General features: G+C 27.0%; 2 protein-coding genes and 1 long non-coding RNA gene across 4 annotated transcripts in view; 2 read left to right on the plus strand and 1 right to left on the minus strand.

Annotated features, from left to right (window-relative positions):
* LOC102679608 (arginine kinase-like) overlaps positions 1-6,923 on the plus strand; it is a 103,750-nt gene extending 96,827 nt beyond the window's left edge. The window contains exon 5 of the mRNA XM_031508058.1: positions 6,587-6,923. Within this exon, the coding sequence (XP_031363918.1) occupies positions 6,587-6,604 (18 nt within the window). The 3' untranslated portion in view covers positions 6,605-6,923. The remainder of the gene's footprint in view (positions 1-6,586) is intronic.
* LOC102678434 (icarapin-like) overlaps positions 6,648-24,244 on the plus strand; it is a 41,496-nt gene continuing 23,899 nt past the window's right edge. The window contains exon 1 of one of the 2 annotated variants that reach the window (XM_006610518.2): positions 6,648-7,023. In XM_006610518.2, the coding sequence (XP_006610581.1) occupies positions 6,960-7,023 (64 nt within the window). In that variant the 5' untranslated portion in view covers positions 6,648-6,959. The remainder of the gene's footprint in view (positions 7,024-24,244) is intronic. The other variant, XM_006610517.2, reaches the window with a different exon arrangement.
* LOC102678337 lies at positions 20,352-21,312 on the minus strand. Its single transcript, XR_421011.2, has 2 exons — positions 21,037-21,312; positions 20,352-20,675 (listed from the first exon to the last, which is right to left on the minus strand). It is a non-coding gene; the product is annotated as an uncharacterized LOC102678337 (long non-coding RNA).

Consider the following 24,244-nt stretch of genomic DNA (forward strand, 5'->3'; position numbering starts at 1 on the left):
TTCCTTGATGATATCACATTTTTTAGAAATAAAAACGGAAATTGTGTTGGAATATATATTTGAATAAATTAGAATATTCATATTATTATAGATATTTAAAGAAATAATGCGACGTGTAATTATCTTGATATTTCTGAAAAAAATAAAAATATTAAAGTGAATTTATTTAATAAGTTTCCTAAGATAATTTTTATAAAATAGTTTTACTTTTCGACTCACCTGTATTTCTATATAATAATTTATTTTTATAATAAAATTTTAAAAAGAATATATTAATCTTGTATGATATAATTCTAATTAATTATTAATAAAATATTCACTCCGTTGAGTCAGGATAATTTAATAGCTTAATTAAAATTTCGAGTCACAATCTTCGGATGCAATTCTGAAAGAAACATAAAATCTTCAGTGCATTATTTTATTTTTTTTCTACTAGGAAATCTTGTAGTTCAAGCTCGAATATTCTAGACACGTCACCATTTACCTGGTAGATCATATACATTCAAAAAGAAAATATATGTATATACTTGAACGATGTAATTATGATATTTCCAGACGTGATGACTCAACATTTGCGTCGCACAACGATGTGGTACCAGTCTCAGAGAAGTACTTACTATCATTGCACCATTAACCGATAATGAAAAGGACGACACATTATCTAAAAAATATTTTATTTAACATTCTCGTTCTTTATCTTGTATATAGATACTATCAATGTTCTGATTTTCATTAAGAAAATAAATGTTACTTTAAGATTACCATGTAAATAGAAACATGTAACAATTCTTTGAATGTGTCATGGTATTATATATTTTGTATAAAATTTGCAATAAATTAAAACAGCATTATCATTTAAAATAGCTGACTTATAATCTGAAAATAATTTGATATATTATTTATATTTATACATTACCGATTCATTGTGTACAAAAAAAGAATAAAGCTGCAAAATATATTTTTAATTGAATAAATTATCGCTTTTAATTTAACTATTGATATGTTAATTTCATTTGATACAATAATATTAATAGTAATTCATAATTATTATTAGAATTCCAACATTAACTATTTATATTATTTTTTATTTATTCTTTAAATAAATTTTCTAGTTTATTTTTATTAAAAAAATCATAATATTGAAATCATTTAAATATTTTTTTTTAATTATTTGTTTTTCTTCATTAAAAATTTTATATTTAATTGATTTCAAAGTTTCAAATTAATAATTTATTAATTTCTTTTTTTCTTTTTTATCAAGTCAACAATGATCATATGATTATTCCAAATTTTATAATATTGAATTTGATTCATATTAAATTATAATAATTTAAATCAATATCATTTATTAGAAATAATCGAATAATTATTTCAATAAAAATTCTTCTATGTTTAATTATAATTTCTATCAATTATCTATGTTATTCATTCATGATAATTCCATGATTATGTATTAAAATTTAATGCAGATCGAATTAATCAATTAAATTTAACTAAAAAACTATTTGGAATTTTTTTTAATTGATATTCTGAAATTTATGATAAATCATAGATTTATATAAATTATAATTAAGTTAATTTCTTATAATAATAAGATAATAATAATAATTATAAGAAATATATTTATTATAATTATAATTTCATTTCAGAAATAATTCTAATTTTTTCGAAATATATAATTATTTAATTATGGAAACATGACTTATTTCTTTCTTAATAATTTAAAAATATTTTAGTTATAATATAATAAAAATATAATAATTATGTAATTTAAAAGTAATTCAAATAAAAATTGCTTTATTTTCAATATTAAATATTTTAAATAAAAAAAAATTTATACATATTACCTTTATTTATTATCTTTATTCTCATGCATAATATGATGATTAGAATTATATAAATTTTATATTGCAAAACATCGTGTGTATATATGTATGCACAACTGGTTGAAAAGAGAGTCAAGCGAGTAAATTCAACGTTGGAACGAAACTAATCCTGTGAAAATGTACATTGAGTAAAGAAACTCATTCCATCAAGCACCATGATAAGAGCATTAGACATTTATCTCTTATTTGTACATGCATACATTTTCATTCGCAATTATTTGAATGATAGAGAAATACAACTTGGCTACAGATACATGTACAGATGTTTTCCGAATTAATGACTTTTAACGTAAATGAGAAGTATATACATACATAAAATGAAGGAAATCTATTCAAACTTTGCTTGTAAATTGCGATACTGAAACATAAATTTCGTTTAACGTGAAAAATTGAAATCGTGAATTATTTTTTTATTATGATTACGAATTATTGAAAATAAAATCATAAAACAACAAATTTATATTATTCTCGATTAAAATTAATATCTATAAATAAAATAATTTATAAATATTTCTTATTTCTATTCAATCAATTATTTTATTCATTTATAAATTATATTTATAAATTATTATATTTATTCATATTATTGATAAATTAATACGTTACAAATTTTAGGTTATGGACTTCTATTTTATGGATTATAATTTTATATCAAATTGAATGACTCATAATTTATAAGATTTATTTGTAAAATATTTTTATTTATTTTTTAATGATTTGTTAATGAAAATTAATACTTTTATGCAAGAAGAATTTATAATATTGATAATTTGTAACTTTCAAAAATTTTGTTAGAAAATTTTATTAATAATATTATATGCAAAATGCTTTAAAAATAATATAACAATGTAATAGAATAATAAATATAATATAATATAACAATAAAAGTAGAAAAACATAAAACATAAAAAATGATAGAGAAATATGATAAAGAAAAGTAGGAAAATAATACGAAAATATATTCCGATTATAATGTAAGACATAACAAAAATTGAGAGAAATTAATATATATTTAAAATACACATAATAGTTGTTTAAAATAATTGTTTAAAAAAGTTTCAAAAGATTAAAAGAAAAATTTATCATGTTAATATGGATTCTCATTAATAATTATAAATGTGCATTTATTGAATTGAATCATTGCATTAAATAATAAAGAGATAAAAAAACACATTTATAATATTATATAAATAATATAAATATGTTGTTTTTTATATTTTTATATATTATTTTATTATGAAATATATAATTTATTTTCACATATAAAATCAAAAATTAAAAATTGTTTTACCTTGTATTGCAAATATATCTGACAAGCTTATTTTTTTACAAAATCGTTAAAATAATATATTATATTATTATGTATCATGAATATATGAATACATATAATTATAATATATGATTGATTCTATCTTGTTATTCTTAAATAATCGAATAAAAAATAAAAATCATATCTTATAATTTTCGATTAACACTTCCTTTTCACGAATTATACAACTGATAAAACCGGTATAAAAATATTTGCATGGTAAGATACATCAGAAAGAACAAATAAAAAAAGGAAAAAAAAATTCACTATCGTTTCGAAGAGAATATACTAGAAAATTATTAAAGAAGATCATAATATCGACACACTAATTGTAATACATGACTTTATAAAGTCTGATAAAACACTAGAAATCCTCGTATATTTGGAACGAAAACCACATTGTTTATGAGATTAAACTAACGCTGGCACCTAATTTTCTCTTCCAAATAAATCCATTCAAATTTTGCGACTTCAACAATCTATAGGAGAGAAACGTCGCAAAACGTAGAAAGTAAATTATTTGCGTATTATTACAGGATATGAGGGGATTGGTGGCGCTATCTTGGTTGCACGACCTGTCGGTAATCTATTTTATTTTTTTATTTTCCAATCTTTCGATATGTCTTCGCTGTTTTATTTCTGGTTTCTATATTAATATTTACATCGATTATCAACACACTTGTCATTGGATTACGTAATATATTCGTGTTATACACAATAAACTAAATTACATATATTTATATACTATGAAAATATGATATACACATACACATTTTTCAAACAATTTCACTTTATTTGTAGATGGCCCTTTCTATCTTCGCCACTAGATGTCTCACTAATTCTAATTTTCTTATAAATCCTTGACCTTATTCCAACTCTTAATTACTAACAAGCAAAGACAAAACACGTTCTTTTACTTTTCTTTTTCCATCTTTTTTATATTATCAGACGCTGCAATTAATTTAGTTATACAGATCAAATCCAATCACTCACAATACTTGGAACTAGGTATGTAATATTTCAAATTTGTTATATTGAATATTATATTAAATATCTGTACATTTAATATAAATTCCGGATAAATCGTTACAAAATGCACTGTATGGAAAGTGCGAAGGAAATGAATATAAAACAGAAAAAAAAAAAGAAATGATGAAAACAATGGTAACAATTGAACTTTATTGATTGATACCGATTTTTCAAATAAATAATCTCGAAAATTTGCTGGAACATACGCGTAACGTCAATGATAAAATTTCACATTTATATTCTGCAGCTGTATAATCGCTTAAAGTGCGTTACAACGGTTCATATGTAGTGTCGGACATTTATTTGTAGAATGGTTTATACCTTTACGTCATCAGTGACTTGTTCAAACTACATCATTAGTTAAGACGAACTACGTGATCTGATCGATAAATTTTTGTTCGCTTGAATTTTGTTTGAATTGATTGCAAAAAAAGATCGTTCATTTTCAAAATTTTTAATTTATCAACGATGACTTGGGATTCGTAAAGTGATACGCATTGGCCGGTTAATGGAAACGAGGTTAAAGTGTATATTCTTGTTCCCCTGACAATTACAACGAATTATTATATTGTACTGCGTAAAAAGTTACTTTATCGTTCTATTTATGGTATAATTATAAAAAATGATTAATTATATATGTTTGGTGATATTATTAATTGTGAAGGTATTACCTGTGCATTATTTGTGTGTGTAAGATTTATTAAAAAGATTAAAAATACATTTCGAATGAAATATGAGAATTAATCTATCGCGTGTTTTATAATTAACATTTAATACGAGATATTGTGATTATATAGTTGTTGAAAAATATGATTTAAAGTATAACATTATTTAAATAATTAAATTTTAGTTTTATTTTATTTTCTATATAAATAAAAATAATATATTAAAATTTATTAAATTAATATTTTATTAGAATAATCGATTTTATAAGTTCAGTTGAAAATGAAACGAGAATAGAAGACAAATAGTTATCTTTTAATTTAATTATGACTTATCATATTTTGTTTTGTTGATTTGTAATTTTGAATTCTGTATTTACATTTGTATAAAGGAACAAAGAAAAATCTAATTCATCTTTAAATGATTGTTGCACATAATAAATAAACCGGCTTTTGTGCAAAGAGACATCATTAGCTTATTAATTATATAAGTTCACTTTATTAATTATGCAAGAAAAATTAATTATAACCTTGAAAAGATTATCGAGATTCAGTTATTAAATTTCAAAAATATTAGTTTGTTCGTCGATGAATAAGAAAATTAATCGCATTTTTTATATTCAAGACATCGAAACTTGACGCAAATACTATTTCTGCTTTTTATGTCTTATTTTCTCGATATAAATACTATTCGATACTTCGCGGAAAAAAAAAGAATAATTTGTATAATTATATATAAGCATTTGAATACGGAAGCAATGAAACAAATTATGTACATTGTTTAATCTGTTGTAATCAAGTATTTATGTGATTATAGACTTGTTCATAATTGCTCAACTACGTTAAAAGATTTATAAATAAATTAAAGATATTATCATAACATAATTTGCAGCGTCAATTTGCAGACAAATTGTTTACAGTTTAATTTTTAGAATAATTCTAAAAATATTGAAAAAAAATATATCAAAGTCAAAATATAAAACAAATGTATACTAATATTTAAATGTTTATCTAAATGTATACTAATATTTTTATTGATATGATATGATATTTTTATTGATAATAATTTATAAATATTTTCTTTGGACATGTATTTTAAATAAAAATATGCAATTTATTATTTACAAATTAAATTAATTATTTTAATTACAATTTTAATAAAAAAATTTATAATTTAATTAATTATAATTATTCATATATTTTATTATATATTATTATTTATTTTATTATTTATTTCATATTAGAAAAACGTAATATATAACATTAAATTCAGTTATTTCAAATAATTATTATTATATAGATTTCACGTGACTTTTCTTTTGACAATAATAGAAAAAAACAATATACAAAAATTCTATATTTAAAATGATAATTATTGAATATCATAGCTATAAAATATAAAATTTTTCACGATATTCCTGTTCAGATTATTATTATGAATGTTAAAATTATTATTAAATGCATTTTAGAAAACAAATACAATTACTATTGATTACAAATTATTTATTTATTAATTATTCATTCAAAATATTTGTACTCTGTAATCAACGTGATATCATGATTAAAATTTGAAGAACAAAGAAAAAATTTGTTCGTCAAATTAATGTACCAATGTAATGTAAAAGTACAGTATTTGATTCTCTATCATTATGTTATCAATGATTTCATTATATAATTCAGTATAAAATTTATGATTGCAGGGAATGCTCGCACAATGATTATGATTGGACAGCTGTTAAATACGGTAGACGTAGTATGGGATTAGTAATACCGGGAAAAGATATATTATGAGTCAAGCAGCGCGCCCTACGATCACGTGACTGACTGTTCACGTGATCTCGACAAGAAGCGTGACGATTGGTCGAGCAGTAGGCGAACGATCACATATAGAGTGGCGCGAGACAAAAGTCGTGGTGCAAAGCGTCAGGGAGTTTCAGTGAGCTGGTTCTGTGAGTGACCTTGATCCTCTCGCGAGTTCTGTGACAGTCCCGTTCGCAAGAAGCCGAACCCGTCAGTACTAATCGAATCATCGTCGTAGAAAGTTACCGGAGCGACTTTCTGGTGCAAAGAAAAATGAAGACCCTTGGCGTTCTATTCATTGCAGCGTGGTTCATCGCATGCACGCACAGTTTCCCTGGTAAGTACATGTTTTTTTATATATAGTTACAACAAATCAAAACTTTATTCTTTTTGTTCGACTTTAAAATTCAACATAAAGTAATTTTGAAGGGAAAATTTATTTGAGATTACGCTGGCAGATGGACACTGTCATGTTCGATGTTTGGTTATCGATATCATTGTTTGTCTTTCGAAGTTCCCTTTGAAATTAGTTTTTCTTGATACAATGAATTAAATTTAACAATATAACTTTCGATTCGCGATTTCATGATTTTCAAACAGCTCGATAATTTTTCGAGAGAGACGAACGAACGAAAAGTATAAAGTACGCTCGATAGAATTCCTTGGCAATTGTTAAGGTCATATTCGTGATCTCGTTGCGTGACAACTGAATAAATGCTATTCCGAGCGAAAGGAGCATGCGTGAATACTGAATACATGTGGGGGCGAAATGTACATATATAGACAGAATTACAGGGTGTTCGAAAAATTAATATATTCATAGAATTTTGTTTTAAATTATAGATGTTTTGTTAAAGATGTTTTTGTTAAAGATTATAGATGTACGAAACAAAAATTTTGAGGTTATATTTTCTTGTTCTTCACTAATATGTTAAAAGTTTTAAATAAGATAATATTAAATAGTCAATGTGAACTTTATACTCTTAAGGAATATTCAAGATTGATAAATCATATCAAGTATTTATTAAAAATAGCTCACGGAATGAACTGGTTCGAACATCAGTGACTCATCATACGCATCGGCCAAGATCCAAAACAAATCTTCAGTCGCGATAAATGTTTCTTTAATGTATTTCAAAACAAATCATTATTGAGAGGATTGAAAAATTTTTGTTTTGTTTATATCAATGATATGTTCGACAATCTAGAAAGTTTTGAAACAAAGTGATACAATATATATAATACTAATATAAATTGAATATAAATATCAATCATGATATATAAGAAAAGATATATAATACATATGTTCTACATATTTAGTAAATAAGATTTCGAGAATTTTCCATGCTTCATATTTATGAATCTTGTTTTTCTGAAATATACGTAGGCGCGTGTATATTTGTAAATGGACTTAACTTTTCTCATACCGGGCATTTTCGTACCGGAACAATGCCATCTTGCTATAAAACTTGGCAAATCAAGAGATGCACTGGCTGCCGTTGTTTTATGTAGTTTTATGTGAAAAGTTATACGCGGGATATTCGTATGCACGAATGCTCGTTTCCTCTTCTTCCTCATTAGTAGAAGGCAAGCCGGGAATATTGCCAATTGGCATATGTCTATTTTATTTATATTATATACGATAAAAGTAATATCTAATAATCTTAATAAATCTTAATATGGTGTATAATTTGTATGGATTAAATCTTAATACTTATTTTCTTAAATGCGCTAATGTTTAAATTCTTTTATCAAATATATGTTAACTATTAATTATAATCTTAAAATAATCTTTGTTAAGTAGAATTACTTTTTTTATATATTTAATTGTAAGTATAATTATAGAAGTTACTTAATATAGAAATTATTTATTAGAATTGTCAAAATTAATTATATTTAATATAGTGTATTAAAGATTCAGTTACTTATTCCTCAAAGCTACTAAAAGTGATTGTAAATTTTGTTAGTGATTTTCAACTTTTGGCTGATATATAATATATATATGTTCAATTCTTTATTATTTTCAACATCTTTTTCTTTTTACATTTTTTTTTCTTTTCTTTCTTTCTTCTTTTAGTTATCTAATAAGCAAATATTTTGAAATATTAACCAAGAGAAGTTATTTCATAACGAAATAACGTCATACAATGGTGGAAATTAAAATCAACCAAATATTGTGCGTCTAGGGGAAATTCTAAGGATATATATCGTATCGTAAGGAAGAAATTGCCGAGTAGCAATGTTGAAAGTACTTCGGATCGTTTATGAAGTATGAGGCAGGATAGATAGTTGTTGAAGTATCCAAGACTCGTAGATAGATTAGTATGAAATTCACTTGGAGCGTGGACTTTGCTAATTAGTACCGACGTCGTTTTTGCAGAGAAGAACCGGGGGAAACTCGTTTAATTGGTGCCATTTCATTCCAAAGATAATTGTTCGGATGAATTTCCCGTCGAACACCGAGAGTTTACTCCAGTTCTTGTAGTTTTGATCCAAGTTTCCTGTCAGTCAAGATTTTGTCGCGCCTTGTCCCGGCTTGCTTCATTATTCCGCAAATATGCCTCGTATTGTTGTCTCTCTTGATGAAAAAGTAGGGGAAAAATGAGAATTGTTGGGATATATAGGTTGCAAGTTGAAGAAAAACAAGCATCGTTATTACGTATTTTCGTTGACCTGTTTTTTTATTTTTTTTATTTTTTTATTTTTTTTTTTTTGGTTTTCTTTCTATTTTTCTTTTTTTTTTTTTTTGAAATTAAACTTACATAATTTTATATCGAGAGATTAATTAAGCTTTGCTCGATTTGCATGAATTGACATAAAAGAATAATTTTATATAATATTATTGTTCTTATTATTATTGCATGTGTACTTTTGTTGCGTAATATTATTATAAATTTGGATTGGAAAATAGATACTATTATTAGTCGCTTAGAATAGAATTTTTCAAATTATTTACAATTTATTTACAATAAGAGTTGTTTATATTGTGATAGTATAATATAATATACACAAAAGATTTTGTTATTAAAAAATTTTATTCTATATCTGAAATAATTTAATTTGATTCTATGTTGAAAAAAAGATAATTATTTTTCTGATTAATCAATTTAATCCAATTGAACATAATTAGCAAAAATTCGATTTAAAAAAACTGTTATTTGGAAATTATTATTTGAATACAAAGAGTAGTGCTATTTCGATTTTATCGTGTCAAACGTGTCAAATGTGCATTTAATGTGGCTTTCATAAAAGTTTGTACAACCTTACGCGAGTAAAAATCCCTGCAGATTGAGATACATGTTCACTATATTTTGGTATTCACAGATATTGAAAGTAATTTATGGACCGTGTTGTAGTTAACTAGAATTTTGGGAATGCATATGCATTATGCTCGATTGTTAGCATATTTGTTATATGATTTTTCCATGATTCACCGGATATAACTGTAGAATTTGGTATCCTGCATATTATTAAAGCTTGGCTTGCATTCATGCTCGTGCGTACAATTTCTCTTCATATTATTGTATATACATAAATTTATACATAGTTCATGGTTGTAATATAATTATCTTGGAAAATATATCTTGTTATTCATGATAAAGTGTAATATTTTATTTGTTGAAATGTATTTTATTGGTTATCAATAGAGTTGTACAAAATAATTTCAGAAAATAATTACAATCAATACTATATAATGTAATTATTATTTTTTTAAATATTAATAAATATTGATTTTCGTAGATTTCATGATTATTTCGAATTTTATTAGATTTTTTTTTTAATTTTTTTGTAAATAATATTAAAAAATTATTATATAAAAATTATATAAATAATAATGTAATACACAGATATATCTTGCAAATATTTATTAAGATAAAATTGTTCAATACAAAGCGACTTAAAGATAGAATTGCGAAATACAAAGGTACGTGTTATTTGCAGAAAATGAACAAGAAATGTCCAGTTAGCACAAGTCTGAGAATTTACATGGATAAAGATAAAAATGAGATAAAAATGTATGTATAACTAATGTACTTTTATCACAATCGTATTTTTATTATTTTTATTTTTTAAAAACATTAAAAAATACGTAAAAATATTTCTAATGTTTAATCTTATGGAAAATTATTAATTTATCTATTCTTTTCATCTTAATAAAATGAAAAATAAAGATTAAAGATAAAAAATTTTCTCTCTCAATTTTTTTTCAAAATTAAAAATTTAAAATTGATTTCTTTAAAAACCTATTTTCCTATGTCTCTCTATATAACATCAATATTTGTTAAAACAATTAAAGCTTTAATGATTTATTTGAATAGATATGCATATTGGATGACAAAAAATATAAATTTAATAATGAAGTTCAAATAATATATAACTACGTTTTATTTATGCTAATGTGAAAAAAAAAGAAATAAATAAATATTCTTGGTTTATCGAAGATTGTTAAAGGTTAAATAATTCTGGAAAAACCTGCAATATTTACGATATGAAACGATATCTAATATTTATGAAAATTAGTCTTCAACTATCTAATCTATTACATAGATTAATACACATTTTAATAAAAATGTTTTACTTTTATTAAGAATTTTTTGCTTGTTTTGATATAACTTTTTGCAACATTTCTATAAATTATAATTTTTAATCGGTTATAAAAAAAATTATTATCCATAAATTATAAATTATTATTCATAAATCTCTTCTCTATCTCAATATTGTTTAACGATCATATATATATATATATATAAGGATAATATTTCTTTAATATCTGCTATAAAATATATTTTCATTTACTTGGGATTGATTTCCTTTATTCGTCATTCGCAAACGACAAAAATATACAAATTAATTTCCTATAAAAAAAAAAAATCTATCCAGCATTTAATTGCGTCACGAATAGGATAAATGACTAATTACTTCCGACATCGTTCAATCGTTAATTAGTTTATCCAACATATCCTGTCCGCCGACCAGGTATATATTGCTTTTCCTTTTTGTACACACGTGGCCAATAGCCACGCTCAACGTCCACTTATTCCTCTATTTCTGCGCACGTATTTACGCATCCGTTGCGAGCGTAAATGGATGTTTGCGCTTCCTCGCGCCGTTTCGTGTCACGCTCGGTTGCTCGGTTTATTGTATACGTACCTTTGCCTCCCTATCTGCTGGGCTTAATAACCTTCCGCGATGAAACGATGCACAATAGCGGGAATATGGTTCGAGCTATCCTTGGCACGTTGAATTTTAATTTGTCTGTTGTGATCAGTGTGCATAGATAAGTTGATCTGTCTAGTGGGTGAAAAGTGGAAAAATTCATTTCGATTCCTTGATGGTTTCAATGGAATCCAAACTTTTAATTGGAGAATTAGAATGGGAGAAGGAAACAAATGTCTTGGATTCGTTTTATATACGCAGTGGAATCAAAGCTTCGAAGTTTCGATAGAGGAAATAGAGAAATGTATATTGAAAATGTAATTCTTTCCTTTTAAGTTCGATTAAATTCAAATTTTAAAATTGTATTTAAAAAGTTTCGGAAGTTATGATTCAAGTTTAAAAGGTAAATTTCAAACGAAGAATTTTATATTTTCATATAATTTTTGAATTTTAGTATTGGTAATTTATATAAATCTAATTTGAAATGCGTAAAAACATATCACAAAAAGTAATAATAATTTTCGTATAATCTCGATTAGAACGTCACCTTGAAAAAACTAATAATATTTGAACAACTAATTTAACGCTTTGATCCATTTATCTATTATCTAAATCAAGCATTCTAATCACCAGCATTCAATCTATTAGACTCTCCCTATTCAATTCTCAGTCAAGTTCACCTCTTTCAACTGCGTTCAACTTCTCTCCCTACTGCATAGATCATCGAATAGCCAATCTTTGGTTCCCATGAGGACACGTAGAACGCATACTTACCTACTACGCAGAATTTCCATTCTCACTGACTGGTTGCTAGTCGTATAAACGATTACGTGATTTCCTCGCTTGTGACTATGACATATCCTGTATTGTTGTATATACTGTCGGGCCGTGTGCAACGGTGGATCCAAACAGACGAAAAGCATTCACGGATTATGTGCAACCCGTATTATTTTCCTGTCGTGTACAGGCTCGCAAAATGGTTGACGTGGTAGTGCGCTTGGGTCGCCTTGACTGGCAGTGGCAGCGCACAATATAAGGCTATTAGTTATGCTGGCCGCGTCGCGCCACTACCGCCTTCGAGTAATTTAAATGAAAAAAGGGGGTACACCCCTTTGCCCGACTGACACGCGCTTTTTCCTCGCTGATCGTCGCATCCGTTTTGTCCCTTGGCTAACACATTCGCCTTGCCAACGGGTCTCTTCAGGAGGGTCAATTTAGCGCACGATCATCAACGTTATCAACGATTGAGTTTATGATCATGGGAACTCTCGGGTTACACGATAGTCGACAGCCCTGCATGAGGAGATAAGATATAGTCCTATCTGTAGAACAGTTTCTACCGTATATAGCTGCGTTTGAGGTTATAGTCGCACAGTAAAAAATGAATAAGTGTTCGAAACTACCTAGATGGCGTAAGTGTGGCAGTCATCCCCACCACTAAGAAAAAATTCTATTTTCGCCACGAAACAATATATTTCTTTTAATTGTTCTAATTATTTCATTTCTTTTATTCATTATCGTTTCATCGTGTTTGGTAGAATAGAAAAACTCTTCGAATTCTGATTGATATTTGAGATTGAAAATCGATTCCATTATAATAGATATTGAATAAATGATTTACTGTCTAAACGTATCGATATTGCCATATAATATAACCACGATTCATAATAATAATAAAATTGCCTTTATTTGCCTCAAAATGATAAAATTTAATTATTGTATTAATTTCAATTACTAAAAAAATCACATGATATATTATTATTATTATTATACTTCATTTTATTTCTTTCGCTTTATTATCTTTTCATTTTCATTCTTATAGTATTAATCGTACCAGAATTAGATAATTAAGATAATCTAAAACTCCATAATTTATTTTATATTAAAAATGTAAAAGATATTCATATAAGGCAATGGACGAGATAATAGAAGGTCATGAAGTTCGATTATTATTAAAATGAAAATTATACACTTGCACTTTCCTATTTTAAGTAATTATAAAGATCATTGGAATATATACGTATTTCAGATCAAAAGTTGAACGAGTTGAGTCGATAGTGTCGTTGAAGTAAATTAGTCGGTCGGTCGAAGTGTATCTGACACTTCGACAGGATAGGGTGAAACGAAGTTTCTGTTTGCTATCGCGTAGTACGAACTTGTCGTTGCAATACTCCATCGAAATTGCTCAAAACTATATTCTAAGCAGTTTGATTACATCCTATGATGAACATTTTCTTCGAATAAGTTGGAGTTATTTTTTATTCAAGAAATAAATTGTTTTCGAATATTTCCGATATATACTATATTCGATATTCAATCAATAAAAACAAAGATTTTATGAAATCAAGAAGTATAGAAATTAAGATTTAATAAATTAATTCGTCTTTCGTAAAAACTACATTATCTTTCAGAAATAAAAATTAATTTAAGATAAATTAACAAAATAGGATAAAAATTGTGAATAAATAATTCTAACTAAAAAAAAAATAATTAAATTAAATAATCTCAGAGGCAACGTCTCAAATAGTTCAATCGATTTCCTTTTTTTTCTAATTAATTTCGACCGCGTTGAATTCGACGAACTTCTCTTTGTGTTACTTTGGTTAATCGAATGTTTCCAATTAAATTTGGCCAACCCGGGTATCGAATCCAAAGGGGTTATTTGCATTTAGCGATATCTCGATGCGCATACCGTGTCATGTAGAGCGAAATTCATTGTATTTCACGTAGAGAGAAAAAAGGATGCACGATGGAAGTGTGGAAAGGTGGAGGGGGCAGTAGGTCGAGAACACGCGGCCAAGGATTTATTATTCCGTGAACTGCGCGGAGGACAATACTCTGTACTCAACAGGACATGAGATACTTACATCTGCTGGGTTGCTTCATGCTCCGTGCCCCAGATAACTTGCGATGTATCGCCAGAAAGAGACATGTCACGGATTAAACTTTTCCTTCCGTCTTCGAACTATGTACTTACGCGCAACTTGCATTTAAGTCGAGATCTATCCCTCTTTCAAAATCGATATATACGGCTGAAATGAAATAACAGAAGCATGGAAACTTGCAACTTGCGTGTAGGATAATTGAAAATGTTTGCGAAAAAATGTGAGACATTCTTGTATTTACATTCAAGTTCTCTCGTTAGATTAGATATCGTTGAAAAGAATATTTATAAAAAAAAAAAATTCTGGAAAAAGAAAGAAATTTACATATGTTAAAAAATTAATGTTAAAAAAAATTTGTATAATTTTTAAAATTGCCGGATTCACCGATTCAGACTGAATTATTTTTATAAAAATTTTGAATTTTTGCTATATAATGAAATATATCCCCGCGTGAAATTACACAATTTTGTACACGTCATAACGTTATTGCAAATAATATGGATTTTAATGGTTTAACTATGTCCATTAAAATGTTGCAATTCGGTTCGAGGCGACAAAACACCATTTGATTAATACAATGTTGCATTACGTAAAAACGCAATATCGGTTGCAACATTGTTTTGAAATATACATATGCATATTATTACTCGAAATGCACGAGACGCGCTTTATATGATGGTAATGGATCTTTGAAAGGAATACGGTTGATTTATGAAAATAAGAAGTAAATTAGCGTTTTCCGTAGTTGGATGAGATGAGAAACGCGAACGATAATAATAATTCAATATCCTGGTTGCGCATATTATGCAGAGGAAAAGTATAAATTTTTAAACAGCAAAAAATTAAATTTTAATCTATGAACTTTGCGATCAACGAAAGCCATCCCTTCATTTGCCTGTTGATAATTACGTTAAAATTATATTATCAACTTTGTCGGCTGATGTGTGCAAAATTTTTAGTGTAATTAGAAGTTGGTTCGAAATTTTTTATTATTGTAACGACGAAGTAATAGAGAATCGTTCAATTTTATTTCGAAAGAATATAATCTATAAAAGAATTTGTTATATCAGTTTTGTTTAATTTTAAAATAGCATAATGTGACACAAGAGTGAACTTTTTTAATTAGAATAATATATTTTCTTAATTATCTTTTGATAAGTTTAAATCGTTTTAAATATAACGTAGTTGAAAGTCATTCTTGAGATTGCTTAACGGTTATGGTAATACATAGCGGTATAAGAGTTATTAAGATTATGAAATCGAAAAAATTTGGATTCCGAATGATTCAGTATCTTAAGTGACTTCGGATCGACTCGGCAATAATTGGATATGATTAAATGAAGGCTATAATAAGCTAGGTCTCGGATCCTCGAACCGAGTTCACCCGACTTTTACCGAGTCGAGCCGATTTTTATCAGTTCTAATAATACGATGTTCCTAATAATTACTCGCATTCCTCAAAACAACCTAGTATTATTCCAAAAGTGATTTTCATTTATTTACGCATGAGGAAATTTTACAGACTATAATTCCGAATTAAATGAATATTTTTATTATAAAAAGGAGAAAAAAATGCTTTCTCATTATTGTTTGGAAAATAAAAATATAATTATGTGAATTGATTTATTATCGGTTTAAACAATAAAAATGGAAAGAATCGTACATTTCATATTAAAATAATTATTTGTTAATTAGGATAATTCAACAATTATTATCTACATATATTATTTCATTACAATATATTATTTATATTGTAATTGTAGTCGTACTTTATTACATACGTTAAATTGTATTGTTGTAAAGTTATATTGTATTGTAAATACGTAAAAGCATTTTGATTATTTATTACAAATATATTATGTATATATTATATATATTATATATATAACTTTATTTTCTCATTTTTAAGTTTAACTTTTTAAGTTATTTATGAGAGAAAAGTATTCTTTTTAACTTTGAAACATTATTTTTGAATATTTTGATATTTATTATTTGAATAAATTACTAAATTACTGTGCATTTTGAATTTAACAAATATAAAATAAAAATAAATAAATAAAAACGTGAAATATTTTCCAATTTTTTAAATTCCTAAAAAAAATATTTATTTTAATAAACAAATAAATATAATAAATATAAAGATGCTTTCGTCATTTTACAATCAATTTTATTCAGCCATAAACATCCATAAATGTAATATTTTCCAACATTGTATACTCAAAACTTCTAAAGCATCGTGATATTGTTTTCGAAATATATCGTAAACAACGTTATAACACAGCATTAAGCATTCGCGAAAACGAGAATATTATGTTTCACAGAAAGATGAAAAAAATAAAAAGAAAAAGAGAACGAAAATATCTTTAAAAACGTTTTGCCCTCTCCTAATAAGATCTTAATAAGGCGTGAAAACTTTTCAACGTAATGTAATTTTGCGAAACTTTTCACGCGAAACTTCTCATATTAACGCTTCGATTTGCGCCAGACACGACAGAATAACATCTTTGCAAAACGATTGGTTAAACACAATTTTGAAAGGAACTTTACTGACGAAAATATATCTGATAATTTTTATCGATCGATATGAAACACTTGATGGAAAAAAACGAGATGAAAAAATTAATAATAAATATATGCTAATTTTTCAAACTATAAAACGTTAATGCAATATTTATAGCAAGCAATGAATCTGATTTTTTTCACTGACGTGAAATATAATGAACTATGCAATTGAAACAAATAGAATTTCGTTAAAAAAAAATTATATGAGAAAATTTATTTTTCTAAATAATTATTTAAAAATAATTTAAAAGATTAATTTTGTAGAATTTAGCATATAAAAGAAGTTACGTATATTAAATTTATCTTGAGCTTTAAAAATATAATATATAATGTCAACAAATATTTTTGCGTATATTTCTAAAATCAAAATTAAGAGGCGGATAAAATTATTTAAGATTCTTGACAGAAGTATCTCAAAGTCATCAAAATCAATAATCTTCATAAATAATTATTGCAATAAGTAATACTTAAGCACAATATTGGATATAAAGAACACGGGATTAAAAATTGCTAAGAAGAATCCTAAAGAATTTTAGCCGGCGAAGAACGTGCCAACGTGGCTCGATGCGCAAAGCGCAACCTCCATTTCGATTTTATGCTACGTACAAAGAATTATGGAAGCGTTCGTTCGGTCAGTCGACAGACAATCCGATTACTGGCGAGTTGCGAAGCCATAAACTTCGATCCCTGTGGCCGCTAACTATCGAGTAATTATGAATAGTCGAGTGCATATCGCACACGGAAATCGGAATTAAATTGGTTAGTTGGAAATTCATTTGGAGCCAATCATAAGTTCCTTCTATTATCTTCCTCTTTTCCGTCCGTTATTTCTTCCCTCAACTATACCTATGTATACCTCGTACGGTATCGTTGCTTCGATAATATCGATTTTAATCGAAGTAACGTATGCGTTTTTTCATGAAATGCAAGACAAACGAAATTTGATTGAAAACGATTGATGGAGAAAAAAATTTGTTACTTGTTCTTTAAAATTTAGAAATATGAAAAGTATGATCAAAATTGAATAGAACTGAATAGAACTATTTAAATTTTGGATATTTAATCTAGAAATTAGAAATAAAAATTACTACGTAAACCTAAATGTTAATGTTAAAAAATTTTATATTCGAGGTTAAATATTTATTTAAAGTTATAAGATTTTATATTTGAAATTCTAATTATATCCAAGATTTCCACTTATCCTCTATCATGGCTTGAATAATATAGACGTGATTCTACGCACGCGGAAGTGTTTCTTCGTGAATACAAGAGGAGACTTGAACCAATTTAAAATGATATATCATTATTCGAGAATTGCAAGAAATATTTCTTGACGAGTGGATGTACTCGAACGAAAAACAACTAGACGATCGCGTTTTACATGAATGTTGTTTAGACCGATAACGATATACAATTAATAATTCTGTCTATCGTGTAGTTAATAATTCTCGAAGATGCGAATGAAGAAGCGTTTTGATTGACGTTGCCTCATTCTCGTCGCCGAGATACTTTAGTGGAACGACGTAATTTGTTCTATCCTCTTGACTTTATTCCTCTTCCTCATTTTCTAACTTCTGTAGAAACCCGTTATGTAGAAAATTAATCTAAAGTCAGAGAACTTTTAACATTCATAATACTTCTATTTTTCAATGAATAATGATAATGTAATAATTTAATGATATTTTTAATTGTTGCTAATTTAAAATAAATTGTTATAATATTTATTAAAAATTTGTAAGTTATTAGATATAATTCATATAATCAAGTAATTAATTATTTTATAATAAATTTCTCATAAAAATGAAAATCATTTATTAAATTTAAAAATTTAAAAAAGTTATCTATAATTTATTTTAATGTAAAAAGTAAACATAAATTATACGTTTCAACGCTCGAACACATGTTATCGTTTGAAACCAGAAAATCGCCGTTCTACCATTCCTAACTGTCCTCCTTCGATAAGAACTAAGTAGTTTCCAAACGCCATTAAACGTGGCTCCCTCATTTTTTGCTCATTAACGTATATATATTCTTCAAATTCTACTCTCCTAAACTGTTATAGCGCCACGGTATACTCACTCGAAGTTCAAATGCGAAACGAGTATTCTTTGTACTACGCTGTCTGTTAAATATATAGCCAAAGAATGAAACTATTTAACGCTGATAAAACGTGAAGGAATTCATCGTTGAGCCGTTTAAAATTTTCTCGTCACGAACATTGTAAGAAAAGTGCATATATTCTATATATACAGGATATATTGGAAAAAATTGGAATAGATATTTTGATAAATTCGAAATCTTTAGAAGACAGTTTGACTTGGGATTGGTTTGATAAAAATTAGACGACTGTAAACTTTTAATAACTGGATCTTGAATTCGCAATCTGATCGCATCCGAGTTTAGCCGAACCGATCTGAAGTTGGACTACTTAAATCGAGATATCGTTAGTTTCTATCCAACTTTTTCCGATTTTAACCGAATTCTATCGATCCATCCCGAAGCTTAGATTCTAGTTATTCGCAATGAATTTATGGGTGAACATCTTTTTTCTTTTCTTAACTTGTCATTGAGGCACCATTATATTATGAGATGTATAATGAAAGCGAATTAGAAACTAACAAGGTATTGTCTATTATGCTTAATCAGATATTCTCGTAGATGGAAAATTACGAACGAATGCATCGATTAAACGCGGATCAAGCATCAGATTAAATCGATGCGTTGATCGTTCAGCAAGTTGTACGGATCGTTTTAGCTTACAGAGGCGCGTAATCGCGTATCAGGTTCACAGTGAATTTTTAAAATTCAATTCACGTGCGTTCCAATCGGAATGGAATACGATACGCAACGGAGTCACTTTATTGCGCGACTAGCTAATATTAATATTTGCCGATTATTGAATTGATGAACTGAATTGAATTAATTTATTTTTTCTCTTCTTTACAATTTTTTTTGTTTCTTTGTTTATTTATTATTTGTACAAGAAATGAAAAAAAAAAGAATGATTTAATCTATAATGAATTTAAATTTAAAGAATTCAATGGATCATGAATATCATCGATATTTTTCTTTAATTCTTTTTTATTTTATTATATAAGCAATTTTTTTTGTTTCTTTTATTTTTTTTTCATTTGTTTTTTGATTAGTTTTTTACGCGGAATTTTCTTTAAAGTTACAATTTTAGCAATTTTATAAATAAAGTGATATTCGTGAATTTCTCAATCTGAGATTTTTCGAGCCCGATCCAGTTAGCTTTTTTTAGTATTATTCCTTTTCCTTTTCTATCCTCTTGCTTCCTTTGGGTGTAATATCTAGACGCTTTCGGATTGGGATTCTTGAATCGAATCGATATCAGTTTCCCCGATATTTTTCCTTGTCTTATTTTCTATTTGTAAAAAAATTTTTGAAAAAATTTATAATTACAACAATTAAATTCTGATAATTTCTGATAAATCGATAATTTCTGATATATCGATAAATTTCAAAAATCGAATTTCTCAAATCAATTTTTTTTTTTTAATCTTTTAATTCAAAACTGCTTATTAATCAAATTATCAATTATACAGCAACATCCATGTAATTTCTCTTCCTCTTCAACAAAATTCATATTTTCCTATCGATTTATCTGCATTCTTAATATAATCTATTCATCTTATCCTTCTTCCTTTTAATGACAATGTCAGCAATCTCCAAAAGCACACTTCTACCTATGTATCTCTATTCGAGCATGAAGAAGTTCATTGTACCGTTTCCTGCTGTGTTACGACACGGTTGGCCGTGCAGACCTCGATGAAACGTGTCGGCATGCACACTGTAACCGGTCGCATTCCAAGATGAGAGTTGGCAAAGGCAAAGAAGTGGAACGACTTCCAATTATCGACAGCCCGTCTGGCGGAAGTGTGCACATTGAAGGACTTCGTTGCGAATCATCGTTTCTTACGCATTGCGCGCTTATCGATCATATCTGGTTTGATATGATACTCTATGTGGTCTAATTCATATATAAACGTAATAAATAAAATTAAAATCTTAAAATTCAATAATTCAAGAAATATCGAATTTTTTTATAATTTCTATATAACTATTATAGAAATAATTGAAGAAAAAAAAACAGATAAATCGCAGAAACAATTATCACGTAATAATGGAAATCTCAGAATAGCATGTTATTTTAGTACGATGTGTCCTAGATGCTTATAAATCGTGTTCACACATATAAGAGATTCATACATATTGCATTTTGTCAACACGACACGAGTGATGCAGAGATATTAACATAATGAAATTCATTTTCATTTGTACGTGTACGTTCTTATTAACGTGATGTAGGAAGTGCATACGTCTTGACTCACTTGAAAGGATATACGATTGACCGTGAAGAGACATCTCTCGGACTTGTTACGCTCATTACCATTGCCAAGTCGTGAGGAAACATAAGAACTAGTACATACACGTGATGTATGCACGTAACAAATACATATACAGATTCATAGAGATTAGAAGATCAAAAGATTAGAAAAATACGAGCAGAGAGTACATTTTCGTTCAGAAATAATGAAACATTTGTGAGAAAAAAAAATAAAGCTTAACAAATTATTAAAAATATATAAAAATCTTTAAAAATCATTATCTATATTTAAATCTAAAACTTGAAATATTCTGTATATCAGACATATTATATAATAATCGTATTTATAAGATAACGAGAAAAACTTGAAATATCTTTACGATATTTTAAAAGAAATCTAAGATACTTTATTGAATTCTACAATTTCATAATATAACTTTTCCTAACGTTCATAAAAACCTCATCCTCACCGAACAACCTTCTCCCACCACTACTACCATTTTCCCCTTCCTCTCTACGCATAAACGCTGCGCAACTTCGCGTGCGCGTACGGTCGCGTCTTTTCACGTAATTAACGAGCCCTCGAGCATAAAGGGTCGCGCACTCGCGCCTAAACGTTACGTTACACGCGAGTACTTCCGAGTTATTACGTCTTTGGCATCAAGCACGTACTCATGGTACGTGTACTCGCGCACGTTATTTCGATTTCAAGTTTCATAATAACCGGGGATGCATTGTTGGCACCGTTTTTTCTTTCTTTCTTTTCTTTTTAACCTCAACCTTTACCTTCTACCATCTCTCTTTCTCCCTCCTCACCTATTTTCCTCCTTTTCCCACCCGTTTGTCAACCTGTATCTTTCGACCAGCTTGAGTAGAAAGTAGAACTTCCCGGTAAAATGGATGCAACATTACGATGAAAACGGTTCCAACCACTTACCTCGGCCAGATTTCATATTTTTTCCCACGGGATTTGCTCTGATGCGAGCTTCCTAGGGAATGTAATCTTTTTTCGATTACCTGTTATACAATAGTCTTTCTGTACGCTATTTTTGTTTTGTTCAGGTTTATTTTCTTTTCGCTCGGAATTTAATTTGTAAGATAGATTGAAAATAAAAGAATTAGGAAGTTTAACAGTGTTGTGAACGATCTTTTTGAGAATGTGAATATTCAATTGGATATTCCAATTGTTTAATAAATCTTTTTGTTTTAACTTGAGGATTCAAAATTGTGCATTTAAGCGAGAAATACTTTACATTTTCTTTATTGAACGAGATTTCAAATATTTGATTCATTGAATTATTGTAGTTTAATAATTATTGTAGAATTTTTTTTGAATTTTTTGAGAAGTTAGAATAACTTTAGACAGTGTTAAAAAAAAAATTTATTATGTTGAAAGAATAATTAATTTTTGGTTTTATATATTTTGGTAAAATCGTTTTGTATATAAATAGTAATATCAGTTAGGTAAATTTGTATCTGTAATTCAAATATCGTGGAAAGAGTTATTTTCAAAGACGAGAAAATTAAATCTGTCTCGTAGCTAGTGAAATTATGTAATAACGTTTCCACTTTTGAGAGCAAAGTTTATTAGTATCTAAGGTATAAACGTAGAATTTATAAATTTTAAAAGATTTTTATAAATATTGAAAAATTGGAAATTCGTTTAAGTAAAATTATTATAGTTATTATTTAAAATTCCCAATGTAAATTCACAATAAAATTCGCTATTCGAATCTTTTAATTTAGAATATATAAATAGTTTTGCTTTTTCTTATTCTGTTAACACGTAAATGCAACATTTATCACTTCGAGAAACGAACATTTTTTACAAATGAAAAATTCCATTCAAATTTTCTTTGAAAAAAATTGTAATTGTTTTATTTCTCTAATTAAAATTCATAATTTATTTGCAAACATTTTTATTCTCAAATTTATTATAACTAGTATAAACAATTGTCTATTTATTTACTATTTTCATTTCAAATCTCTAAAAAAAAAAATTTCCAACTTTGATTAAAATTATAAAATCGTATAATATAATAAAAATATAATTACATTAAAATAATATAAACATTTAATAGGTTCAAGTTTTACTATTATTATAACTAGAATTGGAACGAATTGCCTATTCATATAATACCTCATACTACGTATAAATAACCACGTATTTGGAAAAAATTGTTTGCGGTACAAATGGTATGCAATATGGTCAGGAAACCAGGCAAGGTTCTAGGTGGATGGTAAATGTCATTGGACGAGATTTACACGCGTAGGTCATGTGTGCTATGAATCACACACGATTACGGAAAACTTGTTTCTTCCACTGTGTCGAGAAACTTATCTTGTCATCTTTGATCTTAAATACTACTTTATTCATTCAGTCGTATGAGTTATAAATTATCATTAATCAGCATAATTTTTATCAAAAGCAAATATAATATATTATTGCGTAATTATTTGAAACGTTTGTCTTACACGAAATCGAATTATATATCGATCTCGATTTATTCGATAATCGATAATTCGATCAATATTGATGCATAATTTAATCCCAATTGATTTGACTATTAATTAAAATAACATTAACATAATATTCTTTCTTCTAC

This window comes from Apis dorsata, unplaced genomic scaffold, assembly GCF_000469605.1.
Source record: "Apis dorsata unplaced genomic scaffold, Apis dorsata 1.3 scaffold_74, whole genome shotgun sequence".
Taxonomy (NCBI): Eukaryota; Metazoa; Arthropoda; class Insecta; order Hymenoptera; family Apidae; genus Apis; species Apis dorsata.